Consider the following 17,731-nt stretch of genomic DNA (forward strand, 5'->3'; position numbering starts at 1 on the left):
TGGGCTGGACACCTCTCTAAGCCCTAGTAATAACCACAACAGAAGGAGAATGTGGACAGTGCTGTAGATTAGTGCTTGACCCTTTGACCTTCTGTATCGGATGGATAAACATTTATGGTCTACCTGTGTCCTAATATACTATGTTGGTCCCTAATGTGGACACCCTACGCCTATAGAAATATGCAGACTATTAGGATGTCTTTGACTTGATGTCCCTTCTAATCAATTCCAGGGCCCACAAGGTTTCCAAGGTAACCCCGGAGAGACTGGAGAGCCAGGCCCTGCTGTGAGTATCCAGAACTATCCCAGGGTGCACCATACATCTCTGTGCCACAACGCCAATATAGAAATATAATACGTAGAGCTTGGCAGCAGCGCCAGAGCATTCTAGTACCAGCTCTCTCGGGAGCCGTATTCGACTGAGGGCTGTATGATTGCGTACTAACCACATGAAGTATAGAGAAATGAGTGTTTACTGTGAAAGTGTTTCATAAATCCACTCAACCCAGTTCGACCTCTAACCCCTAACCCCTAGAAGTGGTAGGAATGTCTATCCATGTGCGGATCACATGGATAGAGCTCCGTCCCCCTCAGAGCTCAAGTGAAAATTACCAACATCATTACCCGTCATTAAAATCAAACCACGAGCAACAGGAAAATGCCCCCTTCCTCTACATGCTGTGAATGTCCGATACAAATAGACAGGAATAGACAGGGTACCTTTTTAACATGACTGCCTGTGACATAACACTTTCATTAGAGTTGGCAGTGAGAATTCAAAGACTGGGTGAAAGGCCCTGAAATCATTAAGTGATTTCCTTTTAGTTTACTTTTAGTTTACTGTGGGAAGGTAGCTTCTTGCACTAGTCTGTTCTAAGTCACATCAATGACAACAAGCTCTTTGCCCTCATGACAGGGTGCACTGGGACCCCAAGGACCCCCTGGACCTTCTGGCAAACCAGGAAGTGATGTAAGTATTGCCTTCTTCAGCAACCGAACCAGAACCATGCCAGGCTTGGACCAGATCCGCGGCTCAGGCCTGAGCTCGGTTGTCAAAGCCGTGCTCGAGTAGAGCGCGAGCTCTATCAGATGTAGAGCTCTGAACACGCTTTGTGACTTCAATTTCCTCAACAAAGCTCTTGCCACCTGCCCAAACTATCATTATCTTCTTGACTTCGTCAGGCCAGACTCCAGTGCCCCTCGTTCCCTCATGAAAGGCGGACCTTGTTTCTTCCCCCACTGTTTACAAAAACACAAGCATGATCGTCTTTGACACAGTACCAGCGAAGCAGTCCACAAAGCACTGACCTACCATTTCTAACTTATAATACAATTGTTTCATTAAATGTCCCTTTAGAAAATCCTAAACTCCTAGCCATTTACATTCCCACACTGAACCCCCCCCCCCCACCCACCCACCCACACACTCACCCCCCACCCCACCCCAGAGGGCATTTGCCTTCTCTCGCTGAAGTAAACTAATTAGAATCTTAAATGTAAAATGTTAAGACATTTACTATTCAGTTGATAAACTCCGGATTTGAATCATATCTTTCTTTATTGCTAGGGTGAGGCTGGCAAACCTGGAAAGGCTGGTGAACGTGGACCTGCAGGACCTCAGGTAAACACTGAAAGATTAGACTATAGTAGAAAAAAAACAAACAGAAATCTATGTCCACAACATCAGAGCACAATGCCATGGATAACAATTCTCTTATGTACTACAGACTTAAGTTTTTTAAAATTTGTTTATCATCAATTGCCTTTGTTTAAGTCTTACTATATACTGATCAATTCAACGTTCAATATCTTAAGGTAGGAGTTCCGTTTACAGATGAATCCCACACAGAATCCTTTCGTATCCAATTTCCTCATTTATCTCTTTCTTTCAGGGAGCTCGTGGATTCCCCGGAACTCCTGGTCTTCCCGGAATCAAAGGACACAGAGTGGGTGCTTCATTATCTTAACAAACACAACTCCCTCTGCATGGATATTGTGATGTTACACGTCCCAGCATGATTAGCAACGCAACAGATTAGCTCATTAGTGTTCATTAAATCAGTCTAATGGGGCTGATGCAGGACTAATAAGTCCTGATGAAGTGGCTCACTGCTGTCTGTCTGTCTGTCTGTCCGTCCGTGTGTGTAGGGTCATCCTGGTCTCGATGGATCTAAGGGAGAGGGTGGTGCTGCTGGAGCCAAGGTAAGACTCCTGCCTCGGTCTTCTACTCATCCAATCTTTTGAGTTGTCTATTTCTGTGTCTACTCGTCTGTCTATCTGACGGACTGTCGGAGAAGCCGTCCGATTGGCTAACTGACTGACTGTCTCCTCTCTATAGGGCGAGGGTGGCGCTCCCGGAGAGAACGGCGCCCCTGGACCAATGGTAAGAGAGCGTTACACCTGTGCAGCACCCGAATGGTATGAGCATAATGCTTTTATTCGCCAACTGTAACTTTTACCTGAATGTTACCAAGCTGAGTGTTCATCACTTGTCTCCTGTAGGGACCACGTGGTCTGCCTGGCGAGAGAGGCCGTCCCGGAGCTTCTGGCTCTGCTGTGAGTAACAACGCAGACATTTACCTTTGACACTCTCTGATTAAACTATTACACTCCTGAACAATACAAGCTAGCAACGCACCAAAGCTAAGGTGTAGCCCTAGATGATATGCCGTATAGCTTCGACCATTTATGTCCCCAATCCCAATCAATCCTCACCAGACCCAATCATAGTCTGTACACTTGCCTACCAGACAATCCCAGCCTAGAGTTTGGGACTTTCTCTTTGGTTAATGTTGCCACACGATAAAGAACTTCTCAATCTGGCTGTGTAGCCAAATCAATTACAGTCCAAATGGCAATTCTGAAAAGCCTGCCTAATGGTCGTCTCGTGAAGCCGACCGTAGGCCTTTGGAGACGGAATATTGAGACACAACGGTGTGAACGTGTTCATCCATCAACACCTCACAGTACCTAGACACCATCATAATGTCTCCCGTGTCTGCTCTCTCCTCAGGGTGCCCGTGGTAATGATGGCTTGCCTGGCCCTGCTGGTCCTCCTGTACGTATGAGCTCCTCATGTTGGTTCCTCGCTGTTTCAAAGACATCTAGCTTTTGTCATTGTCATACAAGATAACCGTAATGCAGAAATCAATAATACACCTATTGCATCACAATTTGTGCATATTTTCAAAATAATTTGAAATGGATTTGGACCACTTTGTCTGTTTCTCCCAGTCCATGTTGTATTTGTGCGATAATAACAAAACCAGGAATTAGTGAGTTTGTGAACTCTGACCTTTGAACTGGGATTCCTACAGGGGCCTGTTGGACCTGCTGGAGCACCTGGTTTCCCTGGATCCCCTGGCTCCAAGGTTTGTACTATTTACGATTACAGTATGTACAATTTTTGATATTCTTCATTTCTTTCTGCCGTGCATCCTGCCAGCCATGAACCAAATCGAAGCCTATTGGTGCGATAAAGGATGGGTCTGTTCAATTCCCACCAATCGCGGCGGTCAGACACTTCCTTTCCCTAGACCACGGGTGATAAACTCTGACGAGGTGATCCATAGTGATAAGCTGCAACGAGGCAAGATTCTCACAGTCACCCGACGTCAAGGACTCGGAAGAGTCACATTGAACCGTGACTGTATGCCGGTCTATCACAGGGAGACAATGAGCTCCAATCACCACACCATTTGACTTTGTCGCCGAGGGCAGTTTGAAGAACAGTTAGAAGCAACGGAGAAGCAACGGCAGTCCTAATGGTCCTCTGAATTGCTTCCTTCCTACAGGGAGAAGCTGGCCCCACTGGTGCCCGTGGAGCTGAGGGCGCACAGGGACCCCGCGGAGAGGCTGGCACACCCGGATCTCCCGGTCCCGCTGGCGCCTCTGTACGTAACACCCAGGCTCTGTGTGATACAGTCCGAAGTGCATCATCTCGTACTGATTATCTCTCATAATTAAACTGATGCATTGTTTTCGACTCTTCACTCTCTTCCTTTAGGGCAACCCTGGTACTGATGGTATCCCCGGAGCTAAAGGATCTGCTGTAAGTATACTCTTACACTATATGGTTTAGAAAGTACCCTCTATACTCTTTATATACTCAGCATGAAATAAACAGTGCTCTTGGTCACCATTATCGGTCTACTACTCAGTCAGTAACGCTCAGTTGTGTTCTCTCTGTCGCCCTCTGTAGGGTGCTTCTGGTATTGCTGGTGCACCTGGTTTCCCAGGACCCCGTGGCCCCCCCGGACCTCAGGGAGCAACAGGACCTCTTGGGCCCAAGGGCCAGTCGGTAGGTCCCCCCATGTTCCCCCCAAAACCTGGACACCCTAGTATTATGTTGGTGGTGCTTATTGGTTTTACTTAGGGGGGAAACCCATGTTTCTGGTGAGTCAAGTCATTCCTATTTCAACTGTTCTGAGTGATTTCTAGAATGATGACTTTGCCCCTGCGTTTGTTACAGGGAGACCCCGGTATTCCTGGTTTCAAAGGAGAGGCTGGACCCAAGGGAGAGCTTGTGAGTTCTGTTTTGATGGGTCATATAATATCATAACCACACATGGATATTTTCACTCAATTGAGTTGGACTTGGAAGTATGTTTGGGATTAATCCGGCATCTTCTTGCTCACCCCCTGTAGGGCCCTATTGGTCCCCAAGGCGGCCCTGGCCCCGCTGGCGAGGAGGGCAAACGAGGAGCAAGAGGAGAGCCGGGTACTGCTGGACCACTTGGACCTCCTGGCGAGAGAGTAAGGATCCGAACCATCACAGACCTCGCGGCAGTTTGCTCTGTTTTTGTCCTGTGTCATTGGGTCATATCAGTTGTTCCCACATCCTATTCCTCATCACGGAAATGTCCTCTCTGTCATTGTTTCTAGGGAGCTCCCGGTAACCGTGGTTTCCCGGGTCAGGACGGTCTTGCTGGTGTTAAGGTGGGTCTTACAATGCTGATTTGACACGTTGACACTTTTCTCTCACCTGATAAACAGAAATGGACAGGAGCAAAATCACCATAACAACTAGTTCTACTAAATGAGTCCTTAACCGTAAGAAGACGGCCATGTAGACCAATGAGTAAAAAACAAATACAAATAAATTGTCCAAAACCAGTTATGATTAATACAATTAGCTCGTCACAGTTCATCAACAATGTTGTTTAAACGTGAGTGACGAAAGCAAAACAATACTAATCTCCCTCTTTGTCTCCCCTCTTCCTCCTCAGGGAGCCCCTGGCGACCGTGGTGTTCCCGGCGTGGGTGGGCCTAAGGGAGGCACTGGTGACCCCGGCCGCGCAGGAGAGCCTGGTCTCCCCGGAGCCAGAGTGAGTAGTACCTCTGGTCTCCACCACCACCACCACCATAACCAGCCAAAACAGCCATCGATACGAGCTGGGGCTCATCGTGGCTTTAAATCGGTTTCCATCTACATGTATAATGTTGACACTGTCTTTGTGTGTGATGCTCACAGGGTCTCACTGGTCGCCCCGGAGATGCTGGTCCTCAAGGCAAAGTTGGCCCTGGTGTAAGTATGCCTCGTTAACCGGCTAGCACCGCCTAGTATTCCACTCTTACCAAACATTTTGCCATACAATTAAACCTTCTCTCCTCCGTGTGTGGTACTGTAGGGTGCTGCTGGTGAGGACGGTCGCCCCGGCCCACCTGGTCCTCAGGGAGCACGTGGCCAGCCTGGTGTGATGGGATTCCCCGGACCAAAGGGAGCCAATGTAAGTGTCACAGGGGTTTCCAGTAAAGTTGTGATACCCAGAGGGAAGAAATTGCCAGTCGATTTTCCTCCAGCTCCAGACACAGAGTATCTGACAGTGCAGACACATACAGTACAGGAAGTGTATGGAAACGTCTCCATTAAGCCCCCTTGCACTTGTCTTTTCTTCTTCCCTGTGACTGACCACTGTGGGTTTTTTTTCTCCAACAGGGTGTTCCTGGCAAGGCAGGAGAGAAGGGTCTCGTGGGTCGTCAAGGTCTGATAGTAAGTTGATCAGCGTTTCAGATGAACTTCCTGTAACCCTTGGGTCTTAGCAAAGTTGAGTTCTGTGCAATTTTTTTGTTATTTTCAGCCCCACAAAATTTCAAGGAATGACACGGTGCAGGAACCGGATATCGATCGCCGTCCCTTTGCAGCGGTGGTTCACGATGAACTGATTCATGTTCCTCTCTCTCTCTGAACAGGGTCTGTCTGGTAAAGATGGTGAGACTGGCGCTGCCGGACCTAACGGCCCTGCTGTAAGTGTTCAACCCCTGACCGACGTTGTGAAAGACAATATACAGCAGACGGTTCTTGAGGAGTGAAAACTGCACCTCGTAGTAACAGAATCCCTTTCCGCGATGCACCTATAACAGAATACGTGTAGCCATAGTATTTGTAAAAAAGCTAGCGTCTCCCTTTGAGCACTTGAGGATGCAATGGAATTCCCAGACTTTCCACACAGCACCACAGGGTGCTGTCGCTGTCTAACCTGTGTTGATCACTTTTGATGGCTCTCCTCTTAGGGACCTGCTGGAGAGAGAGGAGAGCAGGGAGCTGCTGGGCCATCTGGCTTCCAGGTGAGTTTGCCTTACTTTTCTGGAATGGCTAGAACAGGAATGATTCTATTCCGAACAACCTGATGTCTATTTTTGATGACGTCATAGGAAGTCACTGATTGTCCTGTTGTTGTTGTGCAGGGTCTGCCTGGACCTGCTGGCCCCCCGGGAGAGGGAGGCAAGCCTGGTGATGCGGTGAGTGTCCACGGTCACAGCAGTACACCAGGCCGACCTGTTCAGGTCCCTTATTGATTGATTGAACACATTAGGAACATCTAACCCTGCTACTCACGTCACATTTATCATCACACGCCTCAGGCCTGTATCCTGATTGTGTAATTCTAGCAAACACAAGAACATGCTGTATTCTCAACGTATCATTTATCTACTGTAAAAGTATGCAGCTATAATGTCTCTCTCCTCTCTCTGTAGGGTGTTCCTGGAGAGGCTGGTGCTGCAGGCGTTACGGGACCCAGAGTGAGTTTTCATTTCTACAATAAGTCTGATATAGATTATTTTTCCTCACTTACTGTCACAATCATGTAGTTAGCCACCACCATCTACTTATCAAACCTTTATGTCTGTAGTCCTTCCTGTTTCTGCCTCTCACTTCCTGTCTCTCTGTTCCCTGATAGGGCGAGCGTGGTTTCCCTGGTGAGAGGGGCGGTGCAGGATCTCAGGGTCTGCAGGGACCTCGTGGACTTCCTGGAACTCCCGGAACCGATGGACCCAAGGTGAGGAGCCCCTCCCCTCAGCCAACCTCGTCTTCAAGAAGAGTTTCCGTTGCTATTGGAGACAGAGTCCTGAGCTCCTATAGTCGGCCAATCACAGTACCACTACTGAAGAGAGAAACATCAGAAACAGTGTGATCGGCCATCTTCTAACTCCACGTTCCTCCTCTCTGACAGGGAGCCATTGGGCCAACTGGTGGTGCTGGATCTCAGGGACCCCCCGGCCTGCAGGGTATGCCAGGAGAGAGAGGAGCTGGTGGTATCCTTGGAGCCAAAGGTGACAGAGTGAGTAACAACTGTCAAAAATATCGAATCATTGTTGTCGAAAATTCGACGGCAGACTGCAAGGTTATATCATGATACATGTCATGGTTTTCTGTGTTTTGCAGGGTGACAACGGCGAGAAAGGACCTGAGGGCGCTCCTGGAAAGGATGGCTCCAGAGTGAGTACCGCGGAAGCAGAGAAAATAGACACACTCTTCTGTGGCAACTCTGATCCAAAGTCCCAATGGAAATACAATGATCCAATGACCAAGTGAGGTTGATAATAACTCCATCTCTCTCCTTTCCATCTTTATTCTCTCCTCCCACTCAGGGCTTGTCTGGTCCCATTGGTCCTCCTGGCCCAGCTGGTCCCAACGGCGTGAAGGTATGAATTAGCATACTGATCAAACACACCTGTTATTATGTGTACGGTGTAATATTCATTTGGCAGATGGTTTCTCACTCTTCTCTCTCCTTCCCTCTCAGGGTGAGGGTGGACCTTCTGGCCCAACTGGTGCGGCTGGTGCCCGTGGCGCTCCTGTAAGTTGGGTCTTTCCGCCTCCAGTGTCATATCGTCCGTTCTTAGACTTGTATTGAATCAGCCACGTTGTCGACGTGCTCAAGTTCGAAATGTACCTTCGCGCAAACTCACTCCCCTCCAGTACAGAGAGCAGGAAGAAACTAGAGAAGAAGCAGAGCTCGACAGATCAAAATATAAGATCACTCAAAGTCACCAGATATTTTGATGGCCACATATTGTTCAGTTTGATTCCCAAGTAGCCCGGCAACAGTTATAAATAATAAAGGAAGCCCCAAGTACACTAAATCAAAGTACACTTAGTCCCTCAGAATATATTCCATTCCAAAAGGTTTGATTTCCGATGAGTGCAGCCTCCTCCACTTTCACCCACCGCACCTGCAGCATGACGGACAGGGCCACATACACGTGCAGTTAGAAAACCTTTCTCTCTGGTGCCTGTGTCTCGAGTCCGTCTCTCTCTTCCTGTAGGGTGACCGTGGTGAGGGTGGTCCTCCTGGGCCTGCTGGCTTCGCTGGGCCTCCTGTGAGTAGAACCACACCAGCCGCATACGTTTCAAGGAAAACATTCACATTCATCCATATCAAATGTTGGATCTTTATTGACCTGTATCTTCCATCCACCAAACTCCAGGGTGCAGATGGTCAGCCTGGAGCCAAGGGAGAGTTTGGCGAGGCTGGACAGAAGGGAGATGGTGGTGCCCCTGGACCTCAGGGACCCTCTGGGGCCCCTGGACCTGTGGTAGGTACCCATCGAAATGCACTTTGAGATACCAAAAAACCTGTATGTCCCTGAGACAGATATCTTATGACCCAAGACGTTACCATTCGGAGAAAAAAGAAATGGAGAGGATTTGAGAACACAATTGATGCACTTCTTGTTTCATCGTTCTTGTTTCTTTGTCTAATTGTGTTTACTGTTGCTTTTTGTTCCAGGGTCCCACTGGTGTTTCTGGATCTAAAGGAGGCCGCGGTGCCCAGGGTGGCGCTGTAAGTCGACAGTTCCAATGATAAGAGATTATTACCCAATAGTAAGTGAAAATATCACATGGTATGTTCTGTTATTGAAATATTGTCTTGTCTCTTTCTTGTTGGTAGGGTGCTACTGGCTTCCCTGGTGCTGCTGGAAGAGTTGGATCTCCCGGCCCCAACGTGAGTATCACATCCTCACGACTCTTCCATAGACAACAGAACTGCACCTTTTCATTCAGATTACCTGTGTATATGTGTGTGATTGAAACACAATGCTGCATCTCTCTGTTCCCCTCTCTCAGGGTAACCCTGGTGCTGCTGGCCCCGCTGGTCCTGCTGGTAAAGACGGTCCTAAGGGAGTTCGCGGTGACGCTGGCACCCCAGGAAGACAGGGTGATGCCGGGCTGCGTGGAGTTGCTGGAGCCCCTGGCGAGAAGGGAGATGCTGGAGAAGACGGCCCCCCTGTGAGTCTTCCCCATCCACTCTTACATTGGCTAAATGATATCTCACGGAGGTAATGCCACCCAGCCTCTTAAAGTTACTGCCCAGTGTTTCCAGATTTCTAGGAAATCTCACCTTTAATGAATTACAATGAGTGAAATACTTTCCTTCCAAATGGTGTGGGCGTATATCGGTCATAAAAAGTAAACCGCTGATTGGCCAGCTTATTCAATGAGGCATTCTCTACGAGGAAATAGCCAGCATTTTTTAAATGGTCTGTTTGCGATACAAGTTTGAGGTGGTGTTTTGGAAGTGTCTTTTCTCAAATTTAAGCTTTGGCCCCAAATACGAGTCAGCAACATTATCTGGGTGGGAGTTAACCGAATATAAACGTTTAAAAAGTGAGATTTTCACTGAACAGTTACTTTAAGCTTCATGGATGTACCTTGTCGGCCTGGTAACACCAACTCCCCCACCTTGATAGTCAACCACTTCATTTCAAATGTGCCTGATTTTTCTGGAACTGGAGTTATGAACTCGATGAGCTGGGGTTGTAAAGTCAATGTAGTGAACTTTGACCTAATTGTCTCCTCCATTTCTAGGGCCCTGATGGTCCTTCAGGTCCCCATGGTCTGGCTGGGTCTCGTGGTATTGTTGGTCTGCCTGGGCAGCGTGGAGAGAGGGGCTTCCCTGGTCTTCCTGGACCGTCTGTGAGTACCTCACCCCTGATAGCCTAATTCAAGTGTGGTAGTTACTATGATTAGTGAGTAAAAAATTGTCACAGTATTTTCTGAATCAGGAAGAGAGGTGACCTTTGAAAGCCAGGTCAGTGTTAGAGGACCATTGCCCTTACTGGTCCAGCTGTAAGTTAAGGTCTCTCTATAAGCTGACATACCCATATATAGTGATAGAAAATATGAATGACAATTGGCCTGACAACCTTTTAAGTCCAGGCTCATATAACTCCCACTACTCATGCACCATTGAGTGGTAACTAAACAACATATGTCCCCTAAAATCATATATGGGATGCCTGGAGTGATTGCCTGTGTAATATCATGGAGTCCTGATATCCACATACATTCAATATGACAGAATCTATAACCAGACTTCTTTCTCCTTAAAACGGTCACAAAGAAGTCGATCACTCAGTGACCAATTGGCTGTAACTGAGATGCATTCAGAACTAAGTGTCCATCATGCTACGTCATATTGAGGTTTTTGATGCTTTTCTTACCAGCTAGGGGCTTTTAGACAGTTGCTGATGTCCTACATACCATGCGGATCAATATTGAAGTCCGTGAGTCCATTGACTAGTCAGTCGCATGTTACATCGTTGCAGTTATTGACATCAGATATAATTGGACTGTGGTGACATCTGACACTTCACTCCTTGATGGTGAGTCTGATGTCCATGTTCTGTGTGTCCCAGGGAGAGCCCGGTAAGCAGGGAGCTTCTGGTGCTGGTGGTGACCGTGGACCGCCTGGCCCTGTGGGACCCCCTGGACTGTCTGGACCTGCAGGAGAGCCCGGAAGAGAGGTCAGAACTAAAACACAGCAGCAAAGGCCAAAACAACAACAACCACAACAATTATAGGCCACTGTAGCTGCACACAGCAATGACAGAGGTGTGGGCCATAGCTGCACTATAGTGCCACCTGCTGGCCAATTTAATTACACCTCTGGATTGAGCCACTGCAAGAACCATAGCAACGACAGCAGCAGCATAAGCAACAACAACATGAACATAAATATCAATAATCACCACACAACAACAGCAACCTCCAAAAAACAAGAACTTCCCTCCCCCACACAGTCACAATAACCGGCAAGCAGAATTGTAAACAATGACCACAGCACTAACAACAACAACCGCAACCAACAAAAAAGCAATACATTTCAATGAATGAATAAATCTCTGTCTCTACCTTACAGGGCAACGCTGGATCTGATGGACCCCCTGGTAGAGATGGATCCACTGGAGTCAAGGTGAGACGCCTGCATTATACACCAATCAGACCAATCAGTCCAAACCAATCAGTCCAATTGATGGATAAGCTATCATATGCGATTTGATGGCCTTATATCCTATGATCTTCTCTCCCCCTGTAGGGTGAGCGTGGTAACACTGGTCCTGCTGGTGCTCCTGGTGCCCCGGGCGCTCCCGGTGCCCCCGGCCCTGTCGGCCCCCTGGGCAAGCAGGGAGACAGAGGAGAGGGAGTGAGTACCCATACAAAACTAGACACAATATGAATGAGATAAATGTCGGTGTTTTGTCATTCACACTGCTTTGGGTGTTGTTAGCCTGTCTAATGGGAAGAACCTCACTCTTGTTTCTAGGGTGCTCAAGGACCTGCCGGACCCGCTGGACCAGCTGGCGCTAGAGGAATGGCTGTGAGTCTCAACATCGCTCATTTTGAAACACACACACCATTCTCTAGTGAACTATTACCAACTGTAGCTGCACCGGCATTGGCACACCCTTTTTTTGCTGAGCTGATTGACACTCTCTGCCTCCCTAAATAAGGGACCCCAAGGACCCCGTGGAGACAAGGGAGAGGCTGGCGAGACAGGAGAGAGGGGACAGAAGGGACACCGTGGCTTCACCGGTCTGCAGGGTCTTCCCGGACCTCCCGTAAGTCACCCAAGTCCTCTGGCCACGCTGGACCTTTAGCCATTATACCTCTCCATCTTCATAGATCTGTATTCATGACACTTCTGCGTGTGGAATAAGTTCTGTTCCCTGACTTCCAGTCGTCTTTGTCTAAACTAACAGGGCTCCGCTGGAGACCAGGGAGCTGCTGGACCTGCCGGACCTAGTGGCGCTAAAGTGAGTCCATGCGAGAGGGAAGGACAGAACACTTCTCTAATCCCTCCAGACTTATGATAAGACAAAAGGACTACTCCTATACAGTAGTTATCCCGTGATATAATAATGAGGGTCAAAGGCTAGTTTTTTTAAATAATCCTCCAACACCGTGATAAGGTAGAGATGAGAATGGCCACTGTGTTTTAATTAGTCTGTCCTGGGATAACAGGGAAGGCTAATGCTTTTGTGATTACCACATGTTGTAGTAGAGAGGAAGACAAGACAGGAGAGGCTACTACTTAAAAAATGTACCCATAAAGATTAATTACATGATAAAGAAGAGGAAAGGGATGTGAATAATTATCACCCGTAGAGAGATACACTACATGTACAAAAGTATGTGGACACCCATTCAAATGAGTGGATTCGGCTATTTCAGCCACACCCGCTGCTGACAGTTGTATAAAATCGAACACACAGCCATGCAATCTCCATTGACAAACATTGCCATTAGAATGGTCTTACTGAAGAGCTCAACGTGGCACCGTTATAGGATGCCACCTTTCCATCAAGTCAGTTCATTAGATGTCTGCCCTGGTCAACTGTAAGTGCTGTTATTGTGAAGTGGAAAAGTCTAGGCGCAACAACGGCTCAACCGTGATGCGATAGGCCACACAAGCTCACAGAACAGGACTGCCGAGTGCTGAAGCGCGTAGCAAGCGCGTAGCACATAATAATCGTCTGTTTCTCGGTTGCAACACTCACTTCCGAGTTCCAAACTGCCTCTGGAAGCAACGTCAGCACAATAACTGTTTGTCGAGAGCTTCATGAAATGGGTTTTCATGGCCGAGCAGCCTTCCCTGTTTCAGGAATGACAATGCCCCTGTGCACAAATCGAGGTCCATACAGAAATGGTTAGTCAAGATCGGTGTGGAAGAACTTGACTGGCCTGCACAGAGCCCTGACCTCAACTGCATCTAACACCTTTGGGATGAATTTAAAGGGAAACTGCGAACCAGGCCTAAGTGATAAACATCAGTGCCCCTCCTCACTGAGGCTCTTGTGGCTAAATGGAAGCAAATCCCCACAGCAATTTTCTAACATCTAGTGGAAAAGCCTTCCCAGAGGAGTAGAGGCTGTTATAGCAGCAAAGGGGAGACCAACTGCATATTAATGCCCAAGATTTTGGAATGAGATGTTCAACGAGCAGGTGTCCACATACTTTTGGTCATCTAGTGTAGCTGCTAAGTTTAATGTCCGATAAGCAGGTTGTTTTTGAATTAAAGAGTGTACACTGTAGGACAATTGAACATGAACAATGTTACATCCGGTAAAAGTTTCAAACTAACTGTGAATCCAGCCCCTCTACAAAGAGACTCCCATTCATACATGCTATGCTAGCATCCATGTGTGTGAGCTGTGACTGACCCCACCCTATCTATCTCCTCAGGGACCCCCTGGCCCAGCCGGTCCCGCTGGTAAGGATGGATCTAACGGTACCCCTGGACCCCTCGGACCCTCTGGGCCTCGTGGTCGTTCTGGAGAGACTGGTGCTGCTGTGAGTAACGCTTGGCAACATTTATAGCATATAGCAGCAAATATGTTAGTCTTCATGTAGTCCCACCTTGTAACAATTGTCTCCTCATCTCCTTCAGGGTCCTCCTGGTAACCCCGGACCCCCTGGTCCTCCTGGTCCTCCCGGCCCTGGCATCGACATGTCTGCCTTCGCTGGCCTGTCTCAGCCAGAGAAATCTCCGGATCCCCTGAGGTACATGAGGGCTGACGAGGCATCCAGCTCCCTGAGGCAGCACGACGTGGAGGTGGACTCCACACTCAAGTCCCTCAACTACCAGATCGAGAACCTGCGCAGCCCTGACGGTAGCCAGAAGAACCCCGCCCGCACCTGCAGAGACATCAAACTGTCCCACCCCGAGTGGAAGAGTGGTGAGTGGGGGAATGGTTAGAGGAGAGGGAGAAGAGAGAGTGAATGGAAAGGAAAGACCACAGATGTGTACAGCGTGATCAGTCCAAACCATGCTAAGGTTTGAACCATTTGTCCTCTCCCCCTCCTGTTCGCCAGGTGACTACTGGGTGGACCCGAACATTGGCAGCACAGCTGACGCCATCAAGGTCTTCTGCAACATGGAGACTGGCGAGACCTGCGTGTACCCCAGCATAGCCAGCGTGCCGCACAAGAACTGGTGGACAAGCAAGAGCAAGGACCGCAAACACGTCTGGTTCGGAGAGACCATGAATGGAGGATTCCACGTGAGTCTCGACATGAATAATCACACCACTGGCACGTTTGAGCGAAATACGGCTACTGCTTTAGTAGGGTAACTTCATTTCAAGGGTTATCCTGATCATCGAGTAGAGCACTTCCTCTCAGTGTTTCCTTTTATGAATTGCAGGCTGAACCTATATTTCCAGGCTTGCAGATAAGTTCTAGACATCACATAAAATCCTACCACCCATAAACCTGTGTGTGACCTCCATGTTCGTTGCCGCCGCCTTCCTTGCCCCGTGTCCCGCTTAACCCTAAGCTCTTCCTCCTCTGGCTCCCTCCACAGTTCAGCTACGCTGAGGACGGTACCAACGCCGCCAGTATCCAGCTGACCTTCCTGAGGCTGCTGTCCACGGAAGCGTCTCAGAGCCTCACCTACCACTGCAAGAACAGCGTGGCCTATATGGACGCATCCACGGGCAACCTGAAGAAGTCTCTGCTGCTCCAGGGCTCCAACGACGTGGAGATCCGAGCTGAGGGCAACAGCCGCTTCACCTACAGCGTGGCGGAGGACGGCTGCAAGGTGAGGGGAATAGGCACTGTCAAAGTAGGGACAGGGGAAAAGATGGACATAGTAAAGTAGGACCTATTGGGGAAGGCACAGTCCAGTTACACAGTAGACAAAAACAAAAAAACTGTCATTGTAGCCTATGAGAATGTACAGTGTTTCAACACATATCTGTTGTCGTCCCACAGAAACACACAGGCCAGTGGGGCAAGACTGTCTTCGAGTACAAAACACAGAAGACCTCCCGTCTGCCCATCGTGGACATTGCTCCCATGGACATCGGAGGAGCGGACCAGGAGTTCGGTGTGGACGTGGGCGCAGTCTGCTTCTTGTAAAAGTGGGACAAACGAGACGAGAAAAAAAAAACTAAAACATGAAAGAAATAACTATGAAACAATACACGCTCCAAACAAATGAAGACCGGAACTAAAAAAAGAAAATGATAATTGATATTCTCTCTTACAAAGAAGTGCTCTCCAAGTTGTACACCCTGGATGTTAGCACTGAAAGACACCAGCAATATCCGTACGTAATTCCAGCATTCCCCAGTCGTGTTTCCTGTGGCCCACAGTCGGTGGGAATGAGTTTGAGCCAGAAGGAAAAGGGACCAGGGCCAAGGGACGAGTGATGGAGAAACAGAAACATGACTCGATGTCACTTATTTATTGTCTAAACTTTAAAGGGGCATAGATGAGGTACAGTGGGACTGGGGGGGGGGCTTCACCATAAGAACAGCACAAGCTCCTCCCACTACAGAACACCTAGAACCTCCCACTCCACCTCCCTCTCCGACCTAGCTACAAATACGCCATTTTGAATCAATGTAGACCAAAAAATATTTTCAGTAATTATAAGGTGCTTCAAAATGTGTTTTTTTTTACCATCAAGACCAGGATCTAAACTTTTACTGTGTATTAAAAATACTTGGTTCTATTGTTGTAAAAGTCTGTGTTTATAAACAACCAGATGATTTTATATATATTTCCACATTATGTGTGTACATGTGTCTATATGCACACCAACACTTTTTGGAAAGTGAGGTTACATTTGGGATATGTTTGTCCTTGTCCTTTACCCCTTGATTGCCCATAAGAGGAAAATGTCTTACTCGGTTGACAAACAACCCCCCCCCCCTAACAAAAAAAAATTATAATAAAATTTGGGAAATGAAATCAGTTTTGTTGTAGTCATCCGGATTATTTAAAGCTACCTCACGCTGAAAAACAAAGTGAAAAAGTTGACCTTAAATCTTGAGCTGACCAAAATGAGCTTTCGGGTGGAACTGGTGCTGAACAGCTATCTTTGCTTTGCTGTCTTCAGAAGGTGCTATGAGTTCTAGAATTCAGTCATTGTTCCCCCAAACCCCCACTAGCCTCACACACCACACACACACCCCACCTCGGACGACAGGTGCAGCCATTCAAGGCAGGGAACCAAGTGACTCTGGATATTCTCCTATGGAGTCTACGCCCCACAAATAGAATCACGGGACTCCCAAGGAGAGCTACCCAAAACAACCAGGGTGGCTCGTCTCTGTGTGTGTGAGAGGGTGTGTCATTTCTTTCTCTGTTACTCTTTTTTATTATGATCATGATCATTTCTTGTCTGTTTTTATTTTGTTACACTTTTAATTGATGTAAATTGGAAATAAAAAGGAAAAACCAAGTAACAATGAAGTTGATTTCTAATTGCGTTTCTTTTGAGTAAGTACGGACATGGCATGGGAGTTGAATAGGTTTTTTTTTGGTAACTGAACCCAAGGTCTGTATACTTTAAGGTTTTTGTTGTAGTTGTATTTCTTGGGAGTTCAGTTAACTTTTTTTTGTTTTTTTTGTTTGTGAGTGCATGGTATGTGTGTGAGTATGCGAGACTGTGCGTGAGTGTGTGTTTTAGCTATGAGAAGATCTCATTACACAGGAATGAAAGTACTGTCTGTAATCATTCACCGGTTTCAGGGTTGGGCCGGGCATGGTTGGCTTCTGTTTGTTTGAATTAATAAGCATAAATAAAGAAATTGTGCTGAATGGAATTGTGAAGTATTTTGTTTATTAACAGTAATGTCTTGCTGACGCGTCAACACATTGACATAGGCGTTTGCCGTTGTGTGCTTTCTCCACAATACCTTTCTGCTGAGCAATAAAAATTAGACTGAAGACTAAACAGTGATATCTTCTTAAAGGGAAATTATTCTCATTACCAACCTACATTAAAAATCACAAATAGCATCTTTGTAGACCTACATCTTTTCGAGTTATTGACCGAAAGCAAAGCTATACCATTAATGCCAGACTGTTTTTTTTTTTAAGATTGAAAACATTATTGCCAAGATAAACATAGATTAAGAGAATATACAGTAGACTTGATTAAGTTAGACAGGGATCCACAAATAGATTCAGCCGCGGGTTGATTTTTTCTTGAGCGAAGTCAGGGGACCAGAACGTTATTATAAATCATTTGTAGACTGAAAATTGACCGCAAGAACCCCAAACAGATGCAGTATGACAAGAACTGAATCATTTCAAACATTGATCACATTTGTATATGATCATATACACTCACCGGACAGTTTATTAGGTACACCACCCCATTCACAAAAATAGATCGCTCCTACAGACAGGGAGTCATGTTGCTTGCTATAT

At 47.3% G+C, this 17,731-nt stretch overlaps 1 protein-coding gene across 2 annotated transcripts in view; it reads left to right on the forward strand.

The window, feature by feature from the left end:
- Positions 1-17,116, forward strand: part of LOC124031738 (collagen alpha-1(II) chain-like) — a 29,612-nt gene extending 12,496 nt beyond the window's left edge. For both annotated transcript variants that reach the window (XM_046343350.1, XM_046343351.1), the window contains 45 exons: positions 233-286; positions 917-970; positions 1,568-1,621; positions 1,893-1,946; positions 2,149-2,202; positions 2,339-2,383; positions 2,503-2,556; positions 3,014-3,058; positions 3,318-3,371; positions 3,795-3,893; positions 4,007-4,051; positions 4,202-4,300; positions 4,472-4,525; positions 4,648-4,755; positions 4,885-4,938; positions 5,229-5,327; positions 5,474-5,527; positions 5,631-5,729; positions 5,939-5,992; positions 6,193-6,246; positions 6,514-6,567; positions 6,688-6,741; positions 6,979-7,023; positions 7,182-7,280; positions 7,455-7,562; positions 7,667-7,720; positions 7,873-7,926; positions 8,028-8,081; positions 8,551-8,604; positions 8,713-8,820; positions 9,015-9,068; positions 9,177-9,230; positions 9,353-9,514; positions 10,094-10,201; positions 10,924-11,031; positions 11,427-11,480; positions 11,604-11,711; positions 11,832-11,885; positions 12,019-12,126; positions 12,268-12,321; positions 13,751-13,858; positions 13,956-14,244; positions 14,381-14,568; positions 14,871-15,107; positions 15,281-17,116. In XM_046343350.1, the coding sequence (XP_046199306.1) occupies positions 233-286; positions 917-970; positions 1,568-1,621; positions 1,893-1,946; positions 2,149-2,202; positions 2,339-2,383; positions 2,503-2,556; positions 3,014-3,058; positions 3,318-3,371; positions 3,795-3,893; positions 4,007-4,051; positions 4,202-4,300; positions 4,472-4,525; positions 4,648-4,755; positions 4,885-4,938; positions 5,229-5,327; positions 5,474-5,527; positions 5,631-5,729; positions 5,939-5,992; positions 6,193-6,246; positions 6,514-6,567; positions 6,688-6,741; positions 6,979-7,023; positions 7,182-7,280; positions 7,455-7,562; positions 7,667-7,720; positions 7,873-7,926; positions 8,028-8,081; positions 8,551-8,604; positions 8,713-8,820; positions 9,015-9,068; positions 9,177-9,230; positions 9,353-9,514; positions 10,094-10,201; positions 10,924-11,031; positions 11,427-11,480; positions 11,604-11,711; positions 11,832-11,885; positions 12,019-12,126; positions 12,268-12,321; positions 13,751-13,858; positions 13,956-14,244; positions 14,381-14,568; positions 14,871-15,107; positions 15,281-15,427 (3,804 nt within the window). In that variant the 3' untranslated portion in view covers positions 15,428-17,116. The remainder of the gene's footprint in view (positions 1-232; positions 287-916; positions 971-1,567; positions 1,622-1,892; positions 1,947-2,148; positions 2,203-2,338; positions 2,384-2,502; positions 2,557-3,013; positions 3,059-3,317; positions 3,372-3,794; positions 3,894-4,006; positions 4,052-4,201; positions 4,301-4,471; positions 4,526-4,647; positions 4,756-4,884; positions 4,939-5,228; positions 5,328-5,473; positions 5,528-5,630; positions 5,730-5,938; positions 5,993-6,192; positions 6,247-6,513; positions 6,568-6,687; positions 6,742-6,978; positions 7,024-7,181; positions 7,281-7,454; positions 7,563-7,666; positions 7,721-7,872; positions 7,927-8,027; positions 8,082-8,550; positions 8,605-8,712; positions 8,821-9,014; positions 9,069-9,176; positions 9,231-9,352; positions 9,515-10,093; positions 10,202-10,923; positions 11,032-11,426; positions 11,481-11,603; positions 11,712-11,831; positions 11,886-12,018; positions 12,127-12,267; positions 12,322-13,750; positions 13,859-13,955; positions 14,245-14,380; positions 14,569-14,870; positions 15,108-15,280) is intronic.
- Positions 17,117-17,731: the final 615 nt, after the last annotated feature.

The sequence above is a fragment of the Oncorhynchus gorbuscha genome, linkage group LG03 (genome assembly GCF_021184085.1).
Source record: "Oncorhynchus gorbuscha isolate QuinsamMale2020 ecotype Even-year linkage group LG03, OgorEven_v1.0, whole genome shotgun sequence".
NCBI lineage: Eukaryota > Metazoa > Chordata > Actinopteri > Salmoniformes > Salmonidae > Oncorhynchus > Oncorhynchus gorbuscha.